Genomic DNA, 18,301 nt, shown 5'->3' with positions numbered 1-18,301 from the left:
TCGGTTAAAATGACTGGCTATTGGACTCATAAACTACTAATACATGGTATCAGTAACAGCCCTGAAAAACCAATATTGGTGGAACCCTTCCTTTAATCGAAGTCAAATGTTTTGACAGTCAATCTGACATTCAAATCAACTAAACAAGAATTCAGCTGAAATATGTGCAATCAGACATTTTTTATTATAAAAATAAAGGTAATTTTGAAAAAGTAGATAGCATTTCTCATCAGAAAATAAAGGAACTAAAAGCCTGTTGCTACTTAGTCTGCGCATGAAATATAACATCAAAAGGTACATGATAGCACGCTGCCATGCTAAAAAAAAAATTAATGCATGCATGCATGCTTACATTTTTCATATGAATTTAAAAATTGCACTGAGTAAGTCATATTAAAGGTATCTGAGTGTACCTTTTTACAGTTTCATGAGTCATGCTGGTGATGGGAATAGTAGTCTTATGGTAGTTGTAATTGTGAGTCATGCTAGAGTAGGTAGAAGGGGGAGGTAGAGCATCAGCCTAGACCGGCAGGGGTGAATGCTAGCAGTCAGGGCTCCTCCCCCTAGTTCTGCTTCCCCCACCCTCTAGCTAAGACTGGGTCTGTTGAAGGTGGTTATGCTGTTTGGCCGTGTTGTAGGTTAGGTAAGAAAGCGATTATCTCTATGTTGGCATGGTGGGTGGTGAGAGCATGGAACATGGAGAGGGTTGGCTCTGGGATAATAGAGATCACTGTTCAACCTTCTGGAGGTGTCGAAGGACTAATGCTGTTTTCTGAGGTCGGATGCCGGAGCTGGGAATGACGTCATACCAGTGTTGAATGCGTTTCATTTGCGACAAGCTCATAAATAGGGGTACTGGGGGGTGCTCCAACTTTCTAAGTAGGAATTAAGAGTTCAGGGCGCATTTTTGATTATATCAACTCAGAATTCCCACGTTTCCATCGATCAGCATGATTGACTTGTTGAGGCAAACAGAGAGGATTTAATTGGGTTTAGGGACTTCTTTACTGAATACTTATCCTTTCTGTAGAGCACAAGTATCCTGTGTTTGCTTTAAAACTTATTTTATTGATGTCGATCAGACTGGGACTTTATATGGAAACCTCATCAAACAGAGCAGACAGGGATGCTTCTAAAAGGTAGCAGCAGATTGAAAGACAGTGGAACTGATTTTTTCATAAATAGATTTTCCTTTAGGTGTCTTTAGACAAACTTTCTGCAGTTTTCAAATACCTGCTTATTCTGTAGAGGCTGCCGCCCTTTCATTCTCCATCAGTAGTCCATCATTAAGATGACAACTCTTAAAGTCCCTGTAAAGTGATAATAAATCTGAAATTTAGGCCTCTTGTATGACAGTCCACTGTGTTATGAACCACCAGGCTAAATCTGAGTCATGAAAAACATCTCTAAGTTTATTAAATTTAGATTCAAAATCATGAAAATGAGGCAGTAGAATCTGCTTTAGGATGGTGTGGGCATGTCCGTTGAATGAGCTGAAGCCGCGCCCACTGATGAGAAATACAATCCTTTCTTTCCAGTTTGGTCTTGGCGGTCTCAGCTTTTCTTAGATACAATTAGGAGGGCTCCAAGGGAAAAAAAGGTTGGACACCACTGACTTACATGATCTGTTGTTTTAAAACTCTTAAATTCTTCCTTCCTTTGGGATCTTTGCGCAGCATGTTTTACAAACACAACCGTTTTATCCCTCTCTAAATCACTTAAAACACCTGCACCAGTGATGTCATTTTTCATCTGCCAAAAAGTTCTTGCAGCTGTGCTGTTGTCCATTTTCTTCTTCTCCTACTGTTTCTGAATGTGTCTTCTTGTGAGAAAATAAACAAGTGCCTTTATAAACTGTGTATTTTACCAGCTATTATTTCATTATTGGAATAACTGAATTACTTAAAATATCTGCAATACTGGCCGACAATTTATTGGTACTGATAAATATCGTCCATCCCTACTTGAACCAGATTTTCTCTGATTAAGGTGTTTGCCAAGCAGAAACCTCTGATGATGAAAAATTTAAAAATGCAGATGGCTGCAGTTCCTCGAGTGTCCACTTGAGACTGTCTGCAAAAGCCTAGGAATTTAAAGGATGATAAATGATGATGATAAGAGGACTATATCTTTTCTTATCTAATGTTCCTGTTATGATGTGTTTCTCATTGGACACCTGCTGGAAGAGTTTGTGACTGATTCAACTGTTTCATACTAACGTACAGATGTTCATTTGTCTGCAACCCCTTCCAAAATATTGCAACACATCCCATGAAGCACTGCAGTATATATTTCTGCATGTCAGTGTTTCCATGCTAACGTTATCTTTCGCAGGTTTTCCCTAAGGATGCAAACCTGCCTCATTTCCTGAAGAATTTGTGACTACAGGCATATCCTGAGAGATAAACCTCTGTCTGTAACTTTGGGCTGGGAAGGATAGGCTAACTACTTTGCAATTTATCTCACTTAAGTTCCTGCAGCCAGCTGGTGTCCATATCAGATTCCCCCTGGTACAGAAAGCCTCTTTCAGCCAGCTGAGTTAAGTGCACTCTCCCCTATAGCCCTGAAGCCAAGCTCAGACCGGCCTGTGAATGCCCGGGGGCGAGTGATGATGGGCTGAAGTAACAGTGCGATTTCTCAGCAGCTGCTCCCTGTGTCGAGCAGAGTGGATGCAGACAGAGCTTGCCAAATGTAAACCTTTAAAGTCCAACTAACGCTGCCACATGCCTGCTTTGCCACTTTGTCACCATTTCAAGAATATGCTGAAAGGAAGGACAAAAGGAGGACTCACACAAGGCCAGCGCTCCACTGCCACAGCATTAATAGGCATGAAAGTCATGCCTATGATTATAACAAATGAGCTCCAGAAGGTCGGACCAGAGGGAATAGAGAGCCAAAATCCTGTATGGATGCAGTATTCCCCGCACATCTCCTGTGTCTGTTCCCACTCGAGATCGCAGAGAGGAGGCGAGATCAGGCCACATATCACAAATGAGCTGTGCCACAACTCATTTCAGGAACTTATTAGTGGAGTTTGAGCTATAGGCAGGATCAAAACTTGGATTTATTTTCCTATTATTCATAATCAGACTAAAACTGTCCTCTATGCCCTTATCTACAAATTTTATTCTGATGAGGCTGTCACACTTCCTCTCCTTCATCCTGGCACCGGTGGCTCTTCTATATAAGTTGTACTCTGCCTTTTTTCTCTAGTTTATTTCAATATCCAGCACATGACTGCACACAGTATCCATAGGCAGCATTTGGCCTAAAAACACTCTCCAATCAAACTGCAGAAAGCCTCAGAGTGTGACCATTTCATCACATATGGCAAGTCCTTTTTTCTGCAGCTCTGGCCCTGAATTCCTAATAAAGGAGAGTCAAAGCTTCTTCAGAGCTGTTGTCTTTCTGGCTGTCCTTCTTCAGTTAAGCTCATCACATTTCTCTGTGGATTTAAAGGTACTTTGAAAGCCATGAACACTGTTTTACAAGCTCTTGAATACAAATAAGCAACTGTGTACGAAAGCCACAACAGCCAACTGCTACATCAAAACACTACAGCATGGAAAAATACAATGAAATACAATGAAGTGATTGAGAAACAAGTCATAAAGAGAGGAGTTTTACTTTTATACGATCTTTTAATGTGGATTCGACTTAAAAATCAAAGCAGAAAAACAAACGATCTCAATGAGACTGAAGTGTTGGTCAGAAGAGCAACCACTCTTGACTGAAATACATCAGCACAATTCTCATTAATCTCAGGCCCAGGGCCTTTAGTGCATTAATACATAAGTACTTAGCATTGACCCATGTAAAAATAAATACTTAGAAAGCAAGAAATATTTTGAAATAAAGGAAGCATTGACCTCAAGTTTATATCTCAAATAAACTGGAAAAAAAAACAACATCTCACTACCCTTTTAGTTCTGTTTATCTGACATGTTTACACAATGAGCTGAAACTACAAGCTATATGAAAGAGGCTGTATTAAAAAGGATTTAACACATATTGTCAGCTTAAGCTTATGTGGAAGCATCTTACACATGTAGTTTCCCTGATGTCCAAAGGGGGGGGGCAGAGGTTGTAAAAAGAAGCTACACTTAATAGAAGCCAATGGAGAAATGACCTTAATTACAAAAAAGAAGTATTTAAAAACTGTCCACCTTGGGCTCCAAGCAAAAACATAATAGTTGAAAGCTTGCATCGCAAAATAGTGCAAACACAGCAGCTTGCAGGTATCTAGCACCCTTTGTCTCTCCACCAAAGCAGAGAGAAGAGTCTTCCTCTGTACACCTGTGTCTCCTGAATCACACCCACGATTTTTCATTTTACCATCCATGTGTGGAATCAAAAACATTTCCACACAGCACTTCCTGAGTGTTTTAGGTGTTATCTCCTTGCTAATGCCCTCCATCTTTGTTAAATTTACTGAATCACTGTCTTTATTTAATAAGGTCAAGAAGGCACACTATGGTCAAGTTTCGTTGAGGAGGCAAGGTGCGCTGATAGATTGTGTATTTTGACTTTTAACAGCTCATTACAGTTCAAAGCACTGTTTGTGACCCATTATTACCTAAAACTTGCTAAATTGCATAGATCAGCTGTACCCATCTATAGTGCTGTATAACCTAGCTTCTTTGCCGGTGCCCCCTGCTCGCTCTTCCTCAGGGGCAATGCACACTGAAATTTCTGGAGGCTGATGCCACTTCTACTGCCAAGTACCTTATACAGCCCTCTTTCAAAGTACCGTAATATCCCTTTAAAGTAATGCAATACAACAAATGCACATTGGTCTCTGACACTGGTCCATCATTTGCAGGTGGCCGATGTTTGTGAACAGGCATGCATGTGCATCCCTAATTTTTGTTTGTTCACACTTCAGTACTTTGAAGAGTGAAGAGCTTGTATAAAAGTCACACGATCAAATACTAGCATTGCTTGTCTACTCAAGCATTCTTAGTTGTATTGCAAATACACGTGCACATTCAACTGGGAAACCACCCGAAAAAAGTGTTCGGGAAGGGCCGAACGTTTCAAAAAAATCCTGGAAGGGGTTTGGAGGAACGCTGTGTCTGTCACATGCGACAGTAGAGCATCAGAGCAACAAGATAAAATGAGGTAGTCAAGCATGTGCAGCTCTGGTTGTGAGCTCAACAGACAGATAGTGCCATAGTTTATGAACACTGGAGGTTGTTGGTGGATAAATCTCAGACTAATACTGGTAAGGAGGAGTGCAAAAGCTTTGTCTCTGCCAAGAGAAGCTTTTGGTGCATCTTTGCACTGAAATGTGGCCCAGTTCTGATAAAACCACTGCATACTATGGCTACATCCAGGCTAATCGCTACACCGGCAGTAGTAATTGTATTTACTGGCTTAGAGGACAACTAGACCCCGTCCACAACTATCCAAACTGAAGCAGGTGGGAAGAAGAACCAAAACATCTTTTCTGTCATGAAAGGCTTTTAGTGTTGTTCTTTGCTCTTTATTTAATAGAAAAATGTGATCTAATTCTCAGAAAATTGCCACTATACAATAGCTAGAGTACTGTGCAGAACTTTAGTCAGGTTTGTGCCATAAATTGAGGCTGCAGTAAGGCGTAGATGCGGTGAGTAGACCGCCAAGGGCATCATCAGCAGGAACGAGAACTGACACAATCCAGATGGGCTCTGGATGTCTTTGCAGATTACCAGGGGCATGGGAAAATAATCTGCTGGAAAAAAAACAAAACAAAACAACAATGTCCGCACCTCTTGGTCACAGCAAGGGGTGGATGTAGTGAGTAAGCACAACTAGGGTAGTGTCTGGGTAGGTAGTAGGGTTGCCAATAAAAACTTGACCTCAGCTGCTGAGCAACACACGTGTGTGTCGACATGTGTCAAGCTTGACTCTGAACGCCATCCCCTCCCTCTCCAGGCCAGGGTCGTGACACATCAGGCCCATGACTAATCCTTAGCCCCCTACATTCCTTAAACTTGTGGACATGGCTGTACATCAGAGCTAAATGCTACGCTGGAAGCAGCCATTGCTACCCTCTCCAAGTGCAACTAAACCATGCCCTTAGCTAACATCTCATTCTCCTCAAATGATGCTGATTGGTCAGGTCTGTTTTCAGATCTGACACAAAGTTACAGATTGGAGCTTTGCAAGATGACAGACATGGAATCTGGCCAGTCCACCACCTTTGCGAGGTTAATATCTGAGGGCAGAACTTGAAAGTGAAACTTCTGTTTTCAAACATTACCTTACTCACTGATTGCTTGGTCCTGCTACTGCTGGATCATGCTTTCAGTTTCAAAAACAACCAAACTGAGATGCTGCCCCCACCTGGCAGTGGACATGCATTTCACCTTTCTCCTGCTTGTAGTTTAACAGACAGATTAGACACAGTTGGGGAAAATACCATGGATTTTGAATGCTCACTGACACTGACAATGGCGAGCTAAAAATAGCTCTTGTCATCGAAGATCTAATTTTAGCCCGCCATTGTTCTACTGTCATCATAAAAAAGTAATCTAATCAACAGCAATCATATTGTTCATTAAAGAAATTTAACACTGGGCTGACTCAGTGGTGGCTCTCCTCTTCTCTCACACAATCGAAAAATACTGTGGCTCCATAGATCTGACCTGATGATATTGAGCTGTGGCTTTGTCTGTAAAACCTTCACCCATCACATCAAATTAAATCTGTTATCTTCTTTAATTACTCTAGCTCCCTAATGAAAGACACAGCATTAAAACTAGAGAAATAACAAGAGAGAGTAACTACCTCTTCTCAGTAGAAGTGAGCATTATTTCAGCTTCACCTGGAAATACCGCTGCTCATTGTCAGCTAGTGCACGACCAGAGACACGACTAATCCCTGCAGCCAGAAATTACAAAAGAGTTTTGTCCCGTCTCGTATTCGGTGGTAATAGAGCAGCAGGAGATTATAGATGTGAGTCACAGATTACAGTCCTGGCTTTCTTATCTCTCGGTTTGGGTAACTGTTCTTTATCTACAAAGATACTGAGGGGAAATATCATACGGCACAACTGAGACATTAAACCCACAGATAGTACAGCACACAGCAACATTGTAAGTGACAGACATCAACAGACTGTCAAATCCCTGATTCAGTTCGTATTTTTAGCTCTTCTCAAACACTCAAGTTTACCCAGCTTGCAAGTTCTTGTTTTGCCATTGACAGACAACTTGCTCTACAATTTTAGGTCTGCATATTGGATCACATTGGTTTACTGCTGTGGTTTTCAATGCAGTAAATGGAAATGTTGGAGTCATACTAAAGCCCTGGGTGTTTACTATGAAGGCACTCTAAGCAGGACCTCTGAAGAAAGCTCTTGTAAAAGATAATGCCAGCGCCCAGGAGGCGAAAAAAAAAGCTTATCATGGGGCGACAGATCTGAGAATCAAAGGAAGGGTTTGAGGGGTGCTTGAGAAGGTGTGTCAGTAAAGGGCTCATTGATGAGAAAGCTGGGATTCAGAGAGAGATCTAGACTGCAGACCAGCTGGGGGACCCGCAGTATCAGAGGGAGAGAGATTCAGAAAGAGCTGGAGAAACAGAACTCTGGTTCTGAGCAGCAGGAGATTGATCATCTGCAGAGACAGGTGGTTAAGAGATCCTTCCTCAAAGCTCAGAGGGGGTCCAACAAAACCCTGAAGCTAGAACTTGAGGGTCAAAGAAGCAAAGCACCTACAAACTTAGGCTGAATGATTCAAGAAAAAAATGTTAGACTGAGAAGTTTTTCCATCCATTCCCGGTCTGTATGTGGAAAACTCCATTGACATTAGAAACCATAGACTGTATCAAACAGGGACATGGTCTCAGACATCACCTAATGGTTTCTGAAGAAGCATTTTAAGACTAGTGGAGGGCTGAATGCCATTAGAAAAATCTGACAAATCTAAACCCCTTCCTACTTTGATCACAGGCTAGGTCTAGCAGCTCCAACCCTTGAAAGGAAAAAGGTGCACCTCTCTCTCCATGGAGCAACACATTTCTATGGAAACTTGACTAATAAAGCTGTATCGTGTTATTGTGTAAAATAAGCATATAGCACTCGCTCAGGCAGGCCACAGAGTCCAGCACTGCTATATATAATTGAGATCAGCTGATCTCATGCAAGACCTCATCAGTCGATGGTCAGCTGGCAGTTCAATTTTATTCCAAAACTTTACTGGACAACTGTTTATGCACCAGGAATGGCAGCAGTGCTTTTGTGGACACCTGGCGTGCTTTCTTGGGCCTGATCCAGCTTACCACATGCTGGGTGCCTAGGACCCGGTGGGCTGGTCCAGATGCCGGAGGGGCTGCCACATACGTCATGGAGGGGTCAGCTGGGAGGATACCTGAAGAGATGGGACATGGGCAGGGACAATGGCCATCAGGAGGCCAGAGGAGTTCAGGACCAAGGTTGACACGACAAAGCGCCAAACCCGCACATGCTCCCATACCTATATATAAACTCACATTACAGGAGACTTACGACCCCACAGCAGTATCAATGAGCTCAAACATTATTGATTTTCAGGTTTTGAAAAATGCTAAAGCAAGTCCTTATGGAACTAGATCTCCGTCTCCATCCCCCTGTCCTACCTTTCCATTTTGGTACATTTTTCTGCAAATCCATCTATCAGCACGGAAAGCTGAAAATCAAGCTGACATTTTTCCTCTCCAGGAAAAGAAAAAACATGCATAGAAAATGTAAAAACAAACTTTGGATTTGCAGAGTTCTTGAGGTAAACACAAGTTTGCTGAACATAGGTTGATTTCAGCCAATTCCTTTGGCTGCCAGTCTAACGTTAGCCAAAATGAAATTTCCACTTGGTTCCTGCAAAATTTCTAAACTTCATCATCTGTGAAATTAATCCTTGAGCTGGACACGTTCTAAACAAGGAGTTTAGTTTTCAGATTAATAATCTAATTTCTTAAAACCATCAGTTTGTGGTGCCAAAATGTCTTGGTGGCTTAGAAATCGACCAAGGAGCTGTGTAAAGATACACAACACCTGTAAGCCAATGCTAAACAACAGAAGGGATGGGAGGAGAGGAAAGGGGGGACTCGTCTATTTTTGGGTAGACTCAGAGTTTTCTCAGAGAGAAGACTAAACTTTTGAACAAAGGTCCCGTATACCTCAACACGCAAAGTGTTATAATGATGCCAACAAAAGCAAATAGATCACCTCCACCTATGTGTGAAATCTGGATCTTATCGCCACATCACTCCTTAATTTAATTACAGCGGCAGTTTGAAATCTTCAGTCATGCTCACAATCCATTCTCAATAATCTCCCCATGGAACAGCTGAACTCTGCAACCCGTACTTAGACTCGCTGTTATAGACAATGGAGCGTCTATATTTAGAGTGTTCAGGTCTGATGCTTTGTGTATGACTGACAGTGACGGCTGAAGCACAGAGGTGTCAGGGCCGTCTACCCCAGCCTGAAGAAACACAAGGTGGAAAAATCCTCTCTTCTGCTGATCTCAGAGACCCTGAAGGGCTTCAATACAGCCTGACGGCAAGGTGACTTTCAAATGATGTCATTAATGTCCTTCTTTGACAAAGCGCCCTAATGAGGCTGAGGAGAGGTTGATTGATGAAAGCCACAATTCTCTGTTAACCTCGTACCTATGTTGACCCTCAAGCAAGGTGATGGGGAAATAAAAGCTGCAAAAACTGCTGTTAGACTCATGCAGATTCAACCACAGTCACTTTAATAACACCATTAAACCCAGGAAGTGTGCTCTTCTCTTCTCAAGCCGTCTTAAACTGCTGTTTCTCAGCTCATTAGTTTTCAGTCAGAGCACATCCATCGGTAATCATCACTTCAAAGTCAATAATCAGTTTGGCTTTAAATATATTGCATCAGTATCAGACTCAGACTTTCTGCTGTATTTTCACTTTGAAATAAGTTGTGATGACATACTCAAATCTTTGCAAAAACTCTTTGCTGTAATAAGCAGCAGTCCCAATGCTCCCCACTTTCATTTGGTCCAATTTAGGAGATTCATGGTGCCATGAGCTGCAGAAAGCGAGCAGCACTTCCTGCAGACTTTCGCAACAGGAAGGGTAAATAATGAAGCATGTCGACAGAGCACTGCTCACTGGGGCTGTAACCTGCGTGCGGCATCGACGGTTGTTTTCACAATCAATCTGAAACCAGCATCCTGATTAAAAAAAAATAAGCCGCCTGCAACCAGCGAATAACTCATTAAAATGGGATGCCTGCAAAATCTGCCGCAATAATTTTAAGTGTCTGTGCAGAGCGGCTGTACTATCTGGTGTGAAGCAAAGTTCAGCAGACCTGAGATGTGGGCAGCCTGGAGCCTGAACATGGCAGGGGAATCTGAAGAAGCAGTCAGTGTGGTCATAGGTCTATTTCTGATAAGCCATCTGAATTCGTAGCAGCGTGCAGCTCTGCGTGGAGACTCAGCGTGACACCCTCAGCCTGAGAAAGCTCCTGATTTCTGTGCCTGTGTTCATGATGTGCTGTTTGGACCGTGGGCCTGAGAACACCAGGGGCTTATCAAGAATTAACCTTCACGCAGCAGCGGTCCTATATGTAAAATAATCTATGTGCAACTTTCATCATCCAGACTAGTGTTTGAGAGTGGCGTAGAGCTCTGTGAAGCCTAACAATCCCAAGCTGTGTCTGAGATGGAACTGACACACTCATCTCTCTGCAAGGCTGGAGCCGTGCTAACATGCTTCAAATACAAAGCAGGTGGTCCCTTACCTGCCACATTAGAGACACGATCTGACACAGTCATGAAAATGGATTCAACTATACGGCCCCTAAGCTGAGATTTTAAGGCCAAGCTTCTGCGGCGACCCGACCCAGAGCAGAGCGCAGGACTATGAGCTGTAGATTATCATCACTGGCTGATTTTAACTTAAAACCATTACACTCCATTTTTTTAAAAAAGAAGCCCAGTGGGTGAGGATAATGTGACAGGAGGTGAAGAGATGAGCAAAAGAATTAAACTCTCATTCTGAGAGCAAGACCCTCTGATTCCAGCCAGCGCTTTCAGAGAGAAATGATCATGAAATCAGTGTCATGTTATTAACAGTGAGGAGGATGTAGTGCTGATCAGCCATTAAACGCACTCTTGCCTGTTCATCAGGTTACTCACAACATCTAAAACCAAAGAAGAGCCCAACATGAATACACATATAAACTACATTTTTGTGTAAAACGGCACAGTCTATTGACTTAAGAGTGTTTATTTACTTTTGGAAGGTCGATGCGTTGAAGGACACACGCTGCTGGATCTTTTCAGGTCTCTGCACGGTCACTTGAGCATATTTGTATTTAAAACAGAGGCTGTTTCAGTGTTTTCAATAAGCAAATATTAACTTCATGTACTATGCCATTTCCTCTCAATATTAACATTCATGTATTACTCTGGCCACTCTAAAGAGTCGGTGAAATAAAGCAGAAGGTTGGACAGGAAGAATATAATGTGCATCATGGGACCACTATGCATTACCCTTTCTCAAGCATTATAACTTCCAGCTGTCATCAGCTGATCACATGAGTCCATGTCAAAGGACTCTACTCTAGTTACATAGCACATTTAAAATAAATAAGGTTGACCGAAGTGCTTTACAAAGAAGATAAAACATGAAACAAAAATTAATCTTGCATCATTAAATAGGCTTTACTCTTGCAGGACATCTTCAGGGAGCATGGGAGTTTGTTCATCCAGTCTACATGTGTTCTGTGGACTTGAAGAAGCCTTACGATCGTGTCCCTATTGGGGTCATGACGGGGGTTTACTGCGGTAATAAAGGGTTCCAGGGCCGGTGTAGCGAGCCATCAGGTCCCTGTATGACTAAAGTGAGAGTTGTGTTTATATTCTAAGCACAAAGTCGGACACACTCCCAGTAGTGTTGGCCTCCGCCAGGACTGCAGTCAGGGGGAGGAGGGTTACCGATCCAGGGACCACAGACTTCATCTCTGCTGTCCTCCAGCAGGCATTATTCTCATACCATAGACTGTAGAAAGAACTGGACAAAGCCTGTGTGATGTCAGCCGTCTGTTTATAATAGGTGGACTCCAACAGCTTTTGAAGCCAATCCATGGCAGCCTCCATTCTGAAATTGCAGTCTCAACCGAACTTGGATCAACCCGTCCACTAAGCTCAACTTCCTGTCAGCTCAGCTACCACTAAAGCCAACCTTCTGGAGGTAGTGTCTGCCTGTCAAGCTATCTGTTCAACAAATGAGATGTGGCAATCAGTGCACAGTGAGGTTTTTTCCTAAATATAATCAAAACGATTGTGGTACTAAATAATTCAACGACATTAGCTACTGAGCCACGTTTGTTTGTTTGTTTTTTTTAACAAGGCTGTAAACCAGTTTATTCTTAGTGTAAATAAACAGCTTTTTAACATGTGTTCAGATGGAACTTCTGGTGTTCCTGCAGCCAGCCTCAAGTGGAAACTCCGCAGTATTGCAATTTTTTGCACTTCTGCATTGGCTTCACTTTTCAGGACCGGAGGTTGCCGCTTGTCTCATACCAGCCACTGAATGTGAAGCAACTGGTGTGTGGGTGTTAACCAGTAGGGCTAGCTGCAGGGGGTGGCAGGAAGGTGTCCCCACTGGGCCACTGCCTCCCCGCTGGGAGATGTACTGGGGCTGTGGTGAAACATCAGTGAACAATGACTTCAGCTAGGATTGGGGTGTATTCATTTTTAGTGTATTCATTTTTTAATACTGTCATAGCCTTCCCAAATTTTATACGTGGTATAGAGTATTACTGCCAGGTGATCACATTATAAAGGCACCTGTTAAGGAGCATGCACAAACACAGTGTGCAGAGCCTGGCCCTCCCCTGGTGTTGATCAAATCTTCCATCAAAATGCTTCAGGTCTAAAAATAAAATTTGTAAGCAAGGTTTACAGGAGTGCTGGAAGTGATTTATAGTTGAAGAATTGTTCTTACTCTTAATAAATAAACTGAGCATCAGGACAGAGAAGCAAACCTAGGTCCTCTCTTTTTCCTCTCCGTCAATGGCACATACACGCGCTCTTTTCCTCTCTCCACTCTCCCCTCCTCCCTGATTTAACATGAGAAATGATGATCAACTATTATCATATAGGATCTAGGATCTGTGTGCTTTCAAACAGATGAAGTTAAGCTTATACTGTTATTCATTTCTGCGTTGTTCTTCAATGTTGAGCTCCATCCAGCCACGGTTTCACTTCACAGGAAGCTTATGAATATGTTCCACGTTACAAATAACCTCCAAGCACTGATAAACTTCATCTACATTTCACATACAAAGGATATGTCTTTAAACACTTTAAAACATTGAAAGATTTTCAATACGCTTTATCATTTTCTCATCACTGATCCACACGCAGAAAAAAAGTTTAAGTGTTTTCAAACTCATGTTGTCACGTTTTAATAGTTTGACAACTGCAGTGCCAGCTCGCGCGAGGATATGCCGGTATATATGTGCGGATTGGTCGTTTGTCAAATTAGCCCAAAATCATCAGCAGGAGTTCTGTCATGACTTTTAAAGCCTCTTTATACACAGTCAGTGGTGCTACGGGTGGAAACGGACACATACTCTTAAGACATTTATTATAAAAGTGCGCTCATTACGCAGCACCGTCTCCATGATGGTAATTACAGCAATACCGTGGTTATTTTTTGATACCCTAGGATACAGTAGTACCGCCCATTCCTAGCTCCGGCTGACGACCTTGCAGCTGGCCCAGTGGGCACCAGCAGACGTGTGAAGCAGGAAGAACATCACCTAGTGAGGGACGACTGATCCAAACCCACACAAAACAATAGGCTTACAGTTTGGCTATTAGCCTCAGCTGATGAAAGCTTTACGACACAACAGAACAGATCTGTCTGACAAATTTCAAACATTATTAACAGTCCCACTGTAAGTCCATCGTATTGTGCAAACTGTTTAAATATAGGCCTAACTACTTCCTTTCTCTCATGCTGTTGTTGCTCTCTACCTCCCTATCATAACCCAGATTCTGCAGCTATTCAAACTTCATCACTTCATCAGCCTCAGCAGAAGACGTCAGCAAACACCTCAGCACCAGAGCCTGGATTTCAAAGAAGGGATACTATATTTACTCCTGCTCAAGGCAGACAACCTTCAATTACACCATCATCTATTTAAACCTGAGAGCAAAAGACTTTCTGTTACAACAAAAACTCATTAAATATGCTGGTCTCTGCTCAACTTGACTATAGTAAATTCTCATCACTATGAACTTCAAGCCCAGTTTAGAAAACTTGATTTTATTCACAGGATAAAGATTTGAATCATCAGTCCAAAGATCCTGTGTCATCTCACACTTTGAAAGTCAATATCTTCAGTTTGTTCAGCTGGGCTTTTGTGCACATGCTGACTGTGCAGGAGCAGCAGCATGGCAGGCTGGGAAAAAGTGAAAGAAAATGTTTAAAAATGTGGAAAGTTATTCCTCTATCCATACTGAAGTGTTACCCTCTTCAGAGGTGACAGATCCAGTCATTTATAAAACTGTAAAAACACTGGACTGAGCCATTTCACATTAAACTTTTGTGGCTTTTGATGTTCCATTTTTTACAGACAGGGTCAGGAGGTTCATTCAGATAAGATGACATTCACTCATTCTGAGCTGAGCAGCACTTTATAAGGTTAGAAATCCCTCAGCGTTCATTGTTAAAAAAGATTTACAGAGAGCTGAATCGTCTACAAGGTCCTTTTCTCTATTATTCAAACTGAAATATGAAATAATCAAAAAAGTGTCAAAATGTTTTGCCTTAACAATCAGGGACTCTCCAGTGCTCTTCAGAAAGGTTAAGAGGGCTGTGAGCTGAGCTGCCAAAAACTTTTACGCACCATCTGAACAAAATCCAGTTAGAGTACACTTTTGAAGCAGACATTTACCAGACTTCAAATAGCTCCAGAGAGGTAGAATATGGAGAACGTACATACAACCTCAAAGGGAAAATTTAAAGAAATAACTTAAGATATTGAGATCAAGTCACACAGATAGCCTAGTGGTTAGGTCACGCCCCATGTACACTGACGAGCGGGATTCAAGTCTGACCTGAGGCTCCTTTCTCACATGTATCTCCCCTGCTCTTGTAACCCCGTTTCAGACTCGCACAGGACTTCAGGGGAGGCACGGAAACATAAACCACAAAAGGGTGATTTGCTTTGCTAACTTCTGCTGTGCATGAGGTAAATTAGAAAAAGATTTAATGTAAAGTTAACTATTAAAGCCTAATAATGCTCAACAGCTACAGTGTTTAATTAGCAAAGACAAACAAGCTTCTGACAGCCAAAGGCTGTGTAAACCATGGGGTCATGCAGAGACAAAAGCTCTAAGTCCAATGACCAAACGAGGGGGATTTTCTGACAAAAAGGAACTGAAGGTAACTAAGAAAATTTAGCACTGCAAACACTAAAACAGCCTCTGCAAGTGCCGGTTAGTGGCACCGACAATGATCACAAGCAAGTATCAGGTAAGGCTGGAGGTAGAGGATGATCTGCAATAGATCTGAATAGATGCAAACACAGTTCCCACTAAATTAGAGCACAGAGCATAACGATCAGGTAGTATTGGCAATAAGTTCATCACTGACACCAAGAAACTGATTGGGGAAAACAGCTGTTAAAAAATCAGAATATCAAAAATATAAAAATGTTAAATAAAAATGGTTGAAGATGAGACTTCAATGTTTAAAAATATAGTTGTTAAAATCGTATTTTCATGGGGGTGGAGGGCCACGGAGTAATTTATTTTCTCTTGGGGGAGTCTAACTTTCCCACACCTTGAAAACCCCTGATTTAGTCTATTACTTTCCCACTGCTTCAATCCTTTTGTTCAGTATCTGACCTGACTCACCTTATCTTATTAGGTGAGACTGTGGGAGAGTGGTGATAAAGCCAGAGGGGAAGACAGTTTGCAGTGAAAGCAAAGTAGCATACTTTGGGATTAATTAATTTGATCAATTATCAATACAGTAAAGTGTTTTTACCGAAAATCTAAAAAATGCCAAATATCTGCCTCAATAATCAGTTGGCCGATAATCTGCAACCCTTGATCGATTACTAGGGATGCACGATACTATCGGTCTGATATTGGTATCGGCAGATATTAAAATTTCTGCAGAATTTACATCCGATATTTTGCCCGTGTATTTCAGCATATTGACTGTAAATTTTGTCCATATATACAAACAAATTAGTGAAGTTTTAAGCTGAACCAACAGACCTATGTCAGGTGAGGTCTTTTTCTTTATTCATCCTCATTCTTTAAACTTTAATGTGTTTTTTAAGGACTAAAAAATATTTTCTTGGTCATCCTTAAACCTTAAAGTGTCCAAGAAGACTGAAATTTCTTGTCTGAAGAACATATTTAAATATCGGTATCGATATCATATCGGCTAAAATCAATCTTAAAATATCAGCATATTGGCAAAAATCTAATATCGTGCATCCCTATCGATTACCTGTAAAACTCCAATTTTGTGCATCCCTAAAATATAAGAACTCTATTTTCTATAATGTTAACATAATACAAATAATAAAATATAAATATTAATCTAAATAATGGCATTAAGTTAAAAAATACTGCATTTATTTAAACATTTCATTCAAAATCAGGCTGAGTTGAACCAGAACAGGCAGATTTAGGTGAAAGAGAATGCATGGCATTCACTGATATTAGACTGAAAGTCTTTTAAAATACTTGTTAAAATAAGATGGATATTATCACAAATTCCCAACTTTGGTTGCTTGTAAGTGGCCTGAATTTATAACTCAGTTAAGAGGATGCATTGTGCAAATTTGCTCTGTCCAAACAGGTCATGTGATCTAGTCCTTGGCAAGTTCAATACCATAAACAAACTTTTGGAGCAGCAGAATAAATGTGATTGTAATTTGTGTTGGACATGATCACAGATTAATAAATGCAGATAGGATGCAGACAGAACCAACTTTTTAAGGCTCATAGCCAAGACATTTACATTTTTGTAGGAAAAACAATCTAGCAAATGAGCACAGTGCAAAGTTAATTAAAGTTTGGGGGCTTTTTGTTTTGCAATGCCCTCCTCTTCACTAAACTTCAACAAATCATCTGTTATATAGCGAATTAAATCCCAACTTTAACATATTTTAGATTGCATAGATATCAGTCAGACTTTTGAAAGAAAAACCCTGTACAAAACAGAGACTAATAATGACAAAGGCCTGCAGGAAGCAGAAGCTGTGGGGATGCAGGACTACAGAGATGCTACAGCCTCAACAATAAGAAGTCAGACACTATTTCAGCTGACAGCACCACCTCATAGCTACGTGAACGTCAGCTGACTGAGACACATGCCTCCTCTGTAGCTGTCAAACATGGGAAGTTGAGAGGCTCTTTGTCTTCTTCAGCACATGGAATGAGATGTTAATTGCATCTGTATGAGCTGAACATCGTCTGAACACTTGTTATTCAGCAGCAGACAAGAGAAGGGACGGACTAGCATGCTAGCTGCTGTGAATGAGACAGAGACGCCCCTGTACGCGACCTCTGCTCATTCAAAATGTCAAAGCTGACAGCAGAAGGTTACTCCCAGGAGTTGAAAACATGACTTTTTATCTGTTAGTGGGGTGTTGTCATTACAAGACAGTGCTAGCCTTTACACGGTAACTGCTAGCTTAACATGGGCTCGTTTTGGCGACAAGCAGCGCTCAAAACCGCCGTTTAAATAGTGTTTTACCTCCTCTTGAAGTCCTTCTCGTAGGTTTTGAGGTAGGGATCCATTTGGAGAAGGCAGTTGAACTCAGGAATTGCAACATGATCCTCCGGGTCTGCCATGGTTCATCCAGACCAAGCCAATCGAGCACCGACTGCAGCTCTCAGTGATAGCGCTGACAGTGAGAGGAGCAGATAATAGGCATGTAGTGTCTGTGTGAGTGTTTTAATACCAGGAGACATCAGTGAGGCTGGAGGCTCTCTGCCAAGCCCGTCCCACTATATCATGCCTTTTCAGTAGGTCAGAGACATGACAGTTGAGCCGTGCCATGCCGTGATAGGCAGTGTAACTTTAAGATGACAGCACAGGGAGCACCTGGCGTCAGAGGAAGAGGACTCTGGTTTGTGTTCAGATGTGAACTTTAGGCTGTGGGTTTGCGTGACTTTTGTTCATGCAAAGTATCTCCACCTGCCAGAATCAACTGGGTGAATTGAATTTTAATATATTAAACTTACATTTTCAGGAAGGCTACTTACCAGTACCATATAAATATGTTCATGAAATATCATTCATATTTATTTGAATGGAAGAA

General features: G+C 41.6%; 1 protein-coding gene across 3 annotated transcripts in view; it reads right to left on the bottom strand.

The window, feature by feature from the left end:
- The window catches only part of gbe1b (glucan (1,4-alpha-), branching enzyme 1b), a 149,682-nt gene extending 131,799 nt beyond the window's left edge, over positions 1 to 17,883 (bottom strand). For all 3 annotated transcript variants that reach the window (XM_041813757.1, XM_041813765.1, XM_041813773.1), the window contains exon 1: positions 17,734 to 17,883. In XM_041813757.1, the coding sequence (XP_041669691.1) occupies positions 17,734 to 17,831 (98 nt within the window). In that variant the 5' untranslated portion in view covers positions 17,832 to 17,883. The remainder of the gene's footprint in view (positions 1 to 17,733) is intronic.
- Positions 17,884 to 18,301: the final 418 nt, after the last annotated feature.

Source organism: Cheilinus undulatus, linkage group 2 (assembly GCF_018320785.1).
Source record: "Cheilinus undulatus linkage group 2, ASM1832078v1, whole genome shotgun sequence".
NCBI lineage: Eukaryota > Metazoa > Chordata > Actinopteri > Labriformes > Labridae > Cheilinus > Cheilinus undulatus.
This window is presented reverse-complemented; position numbering and strand designations above follow the sequence as displayed.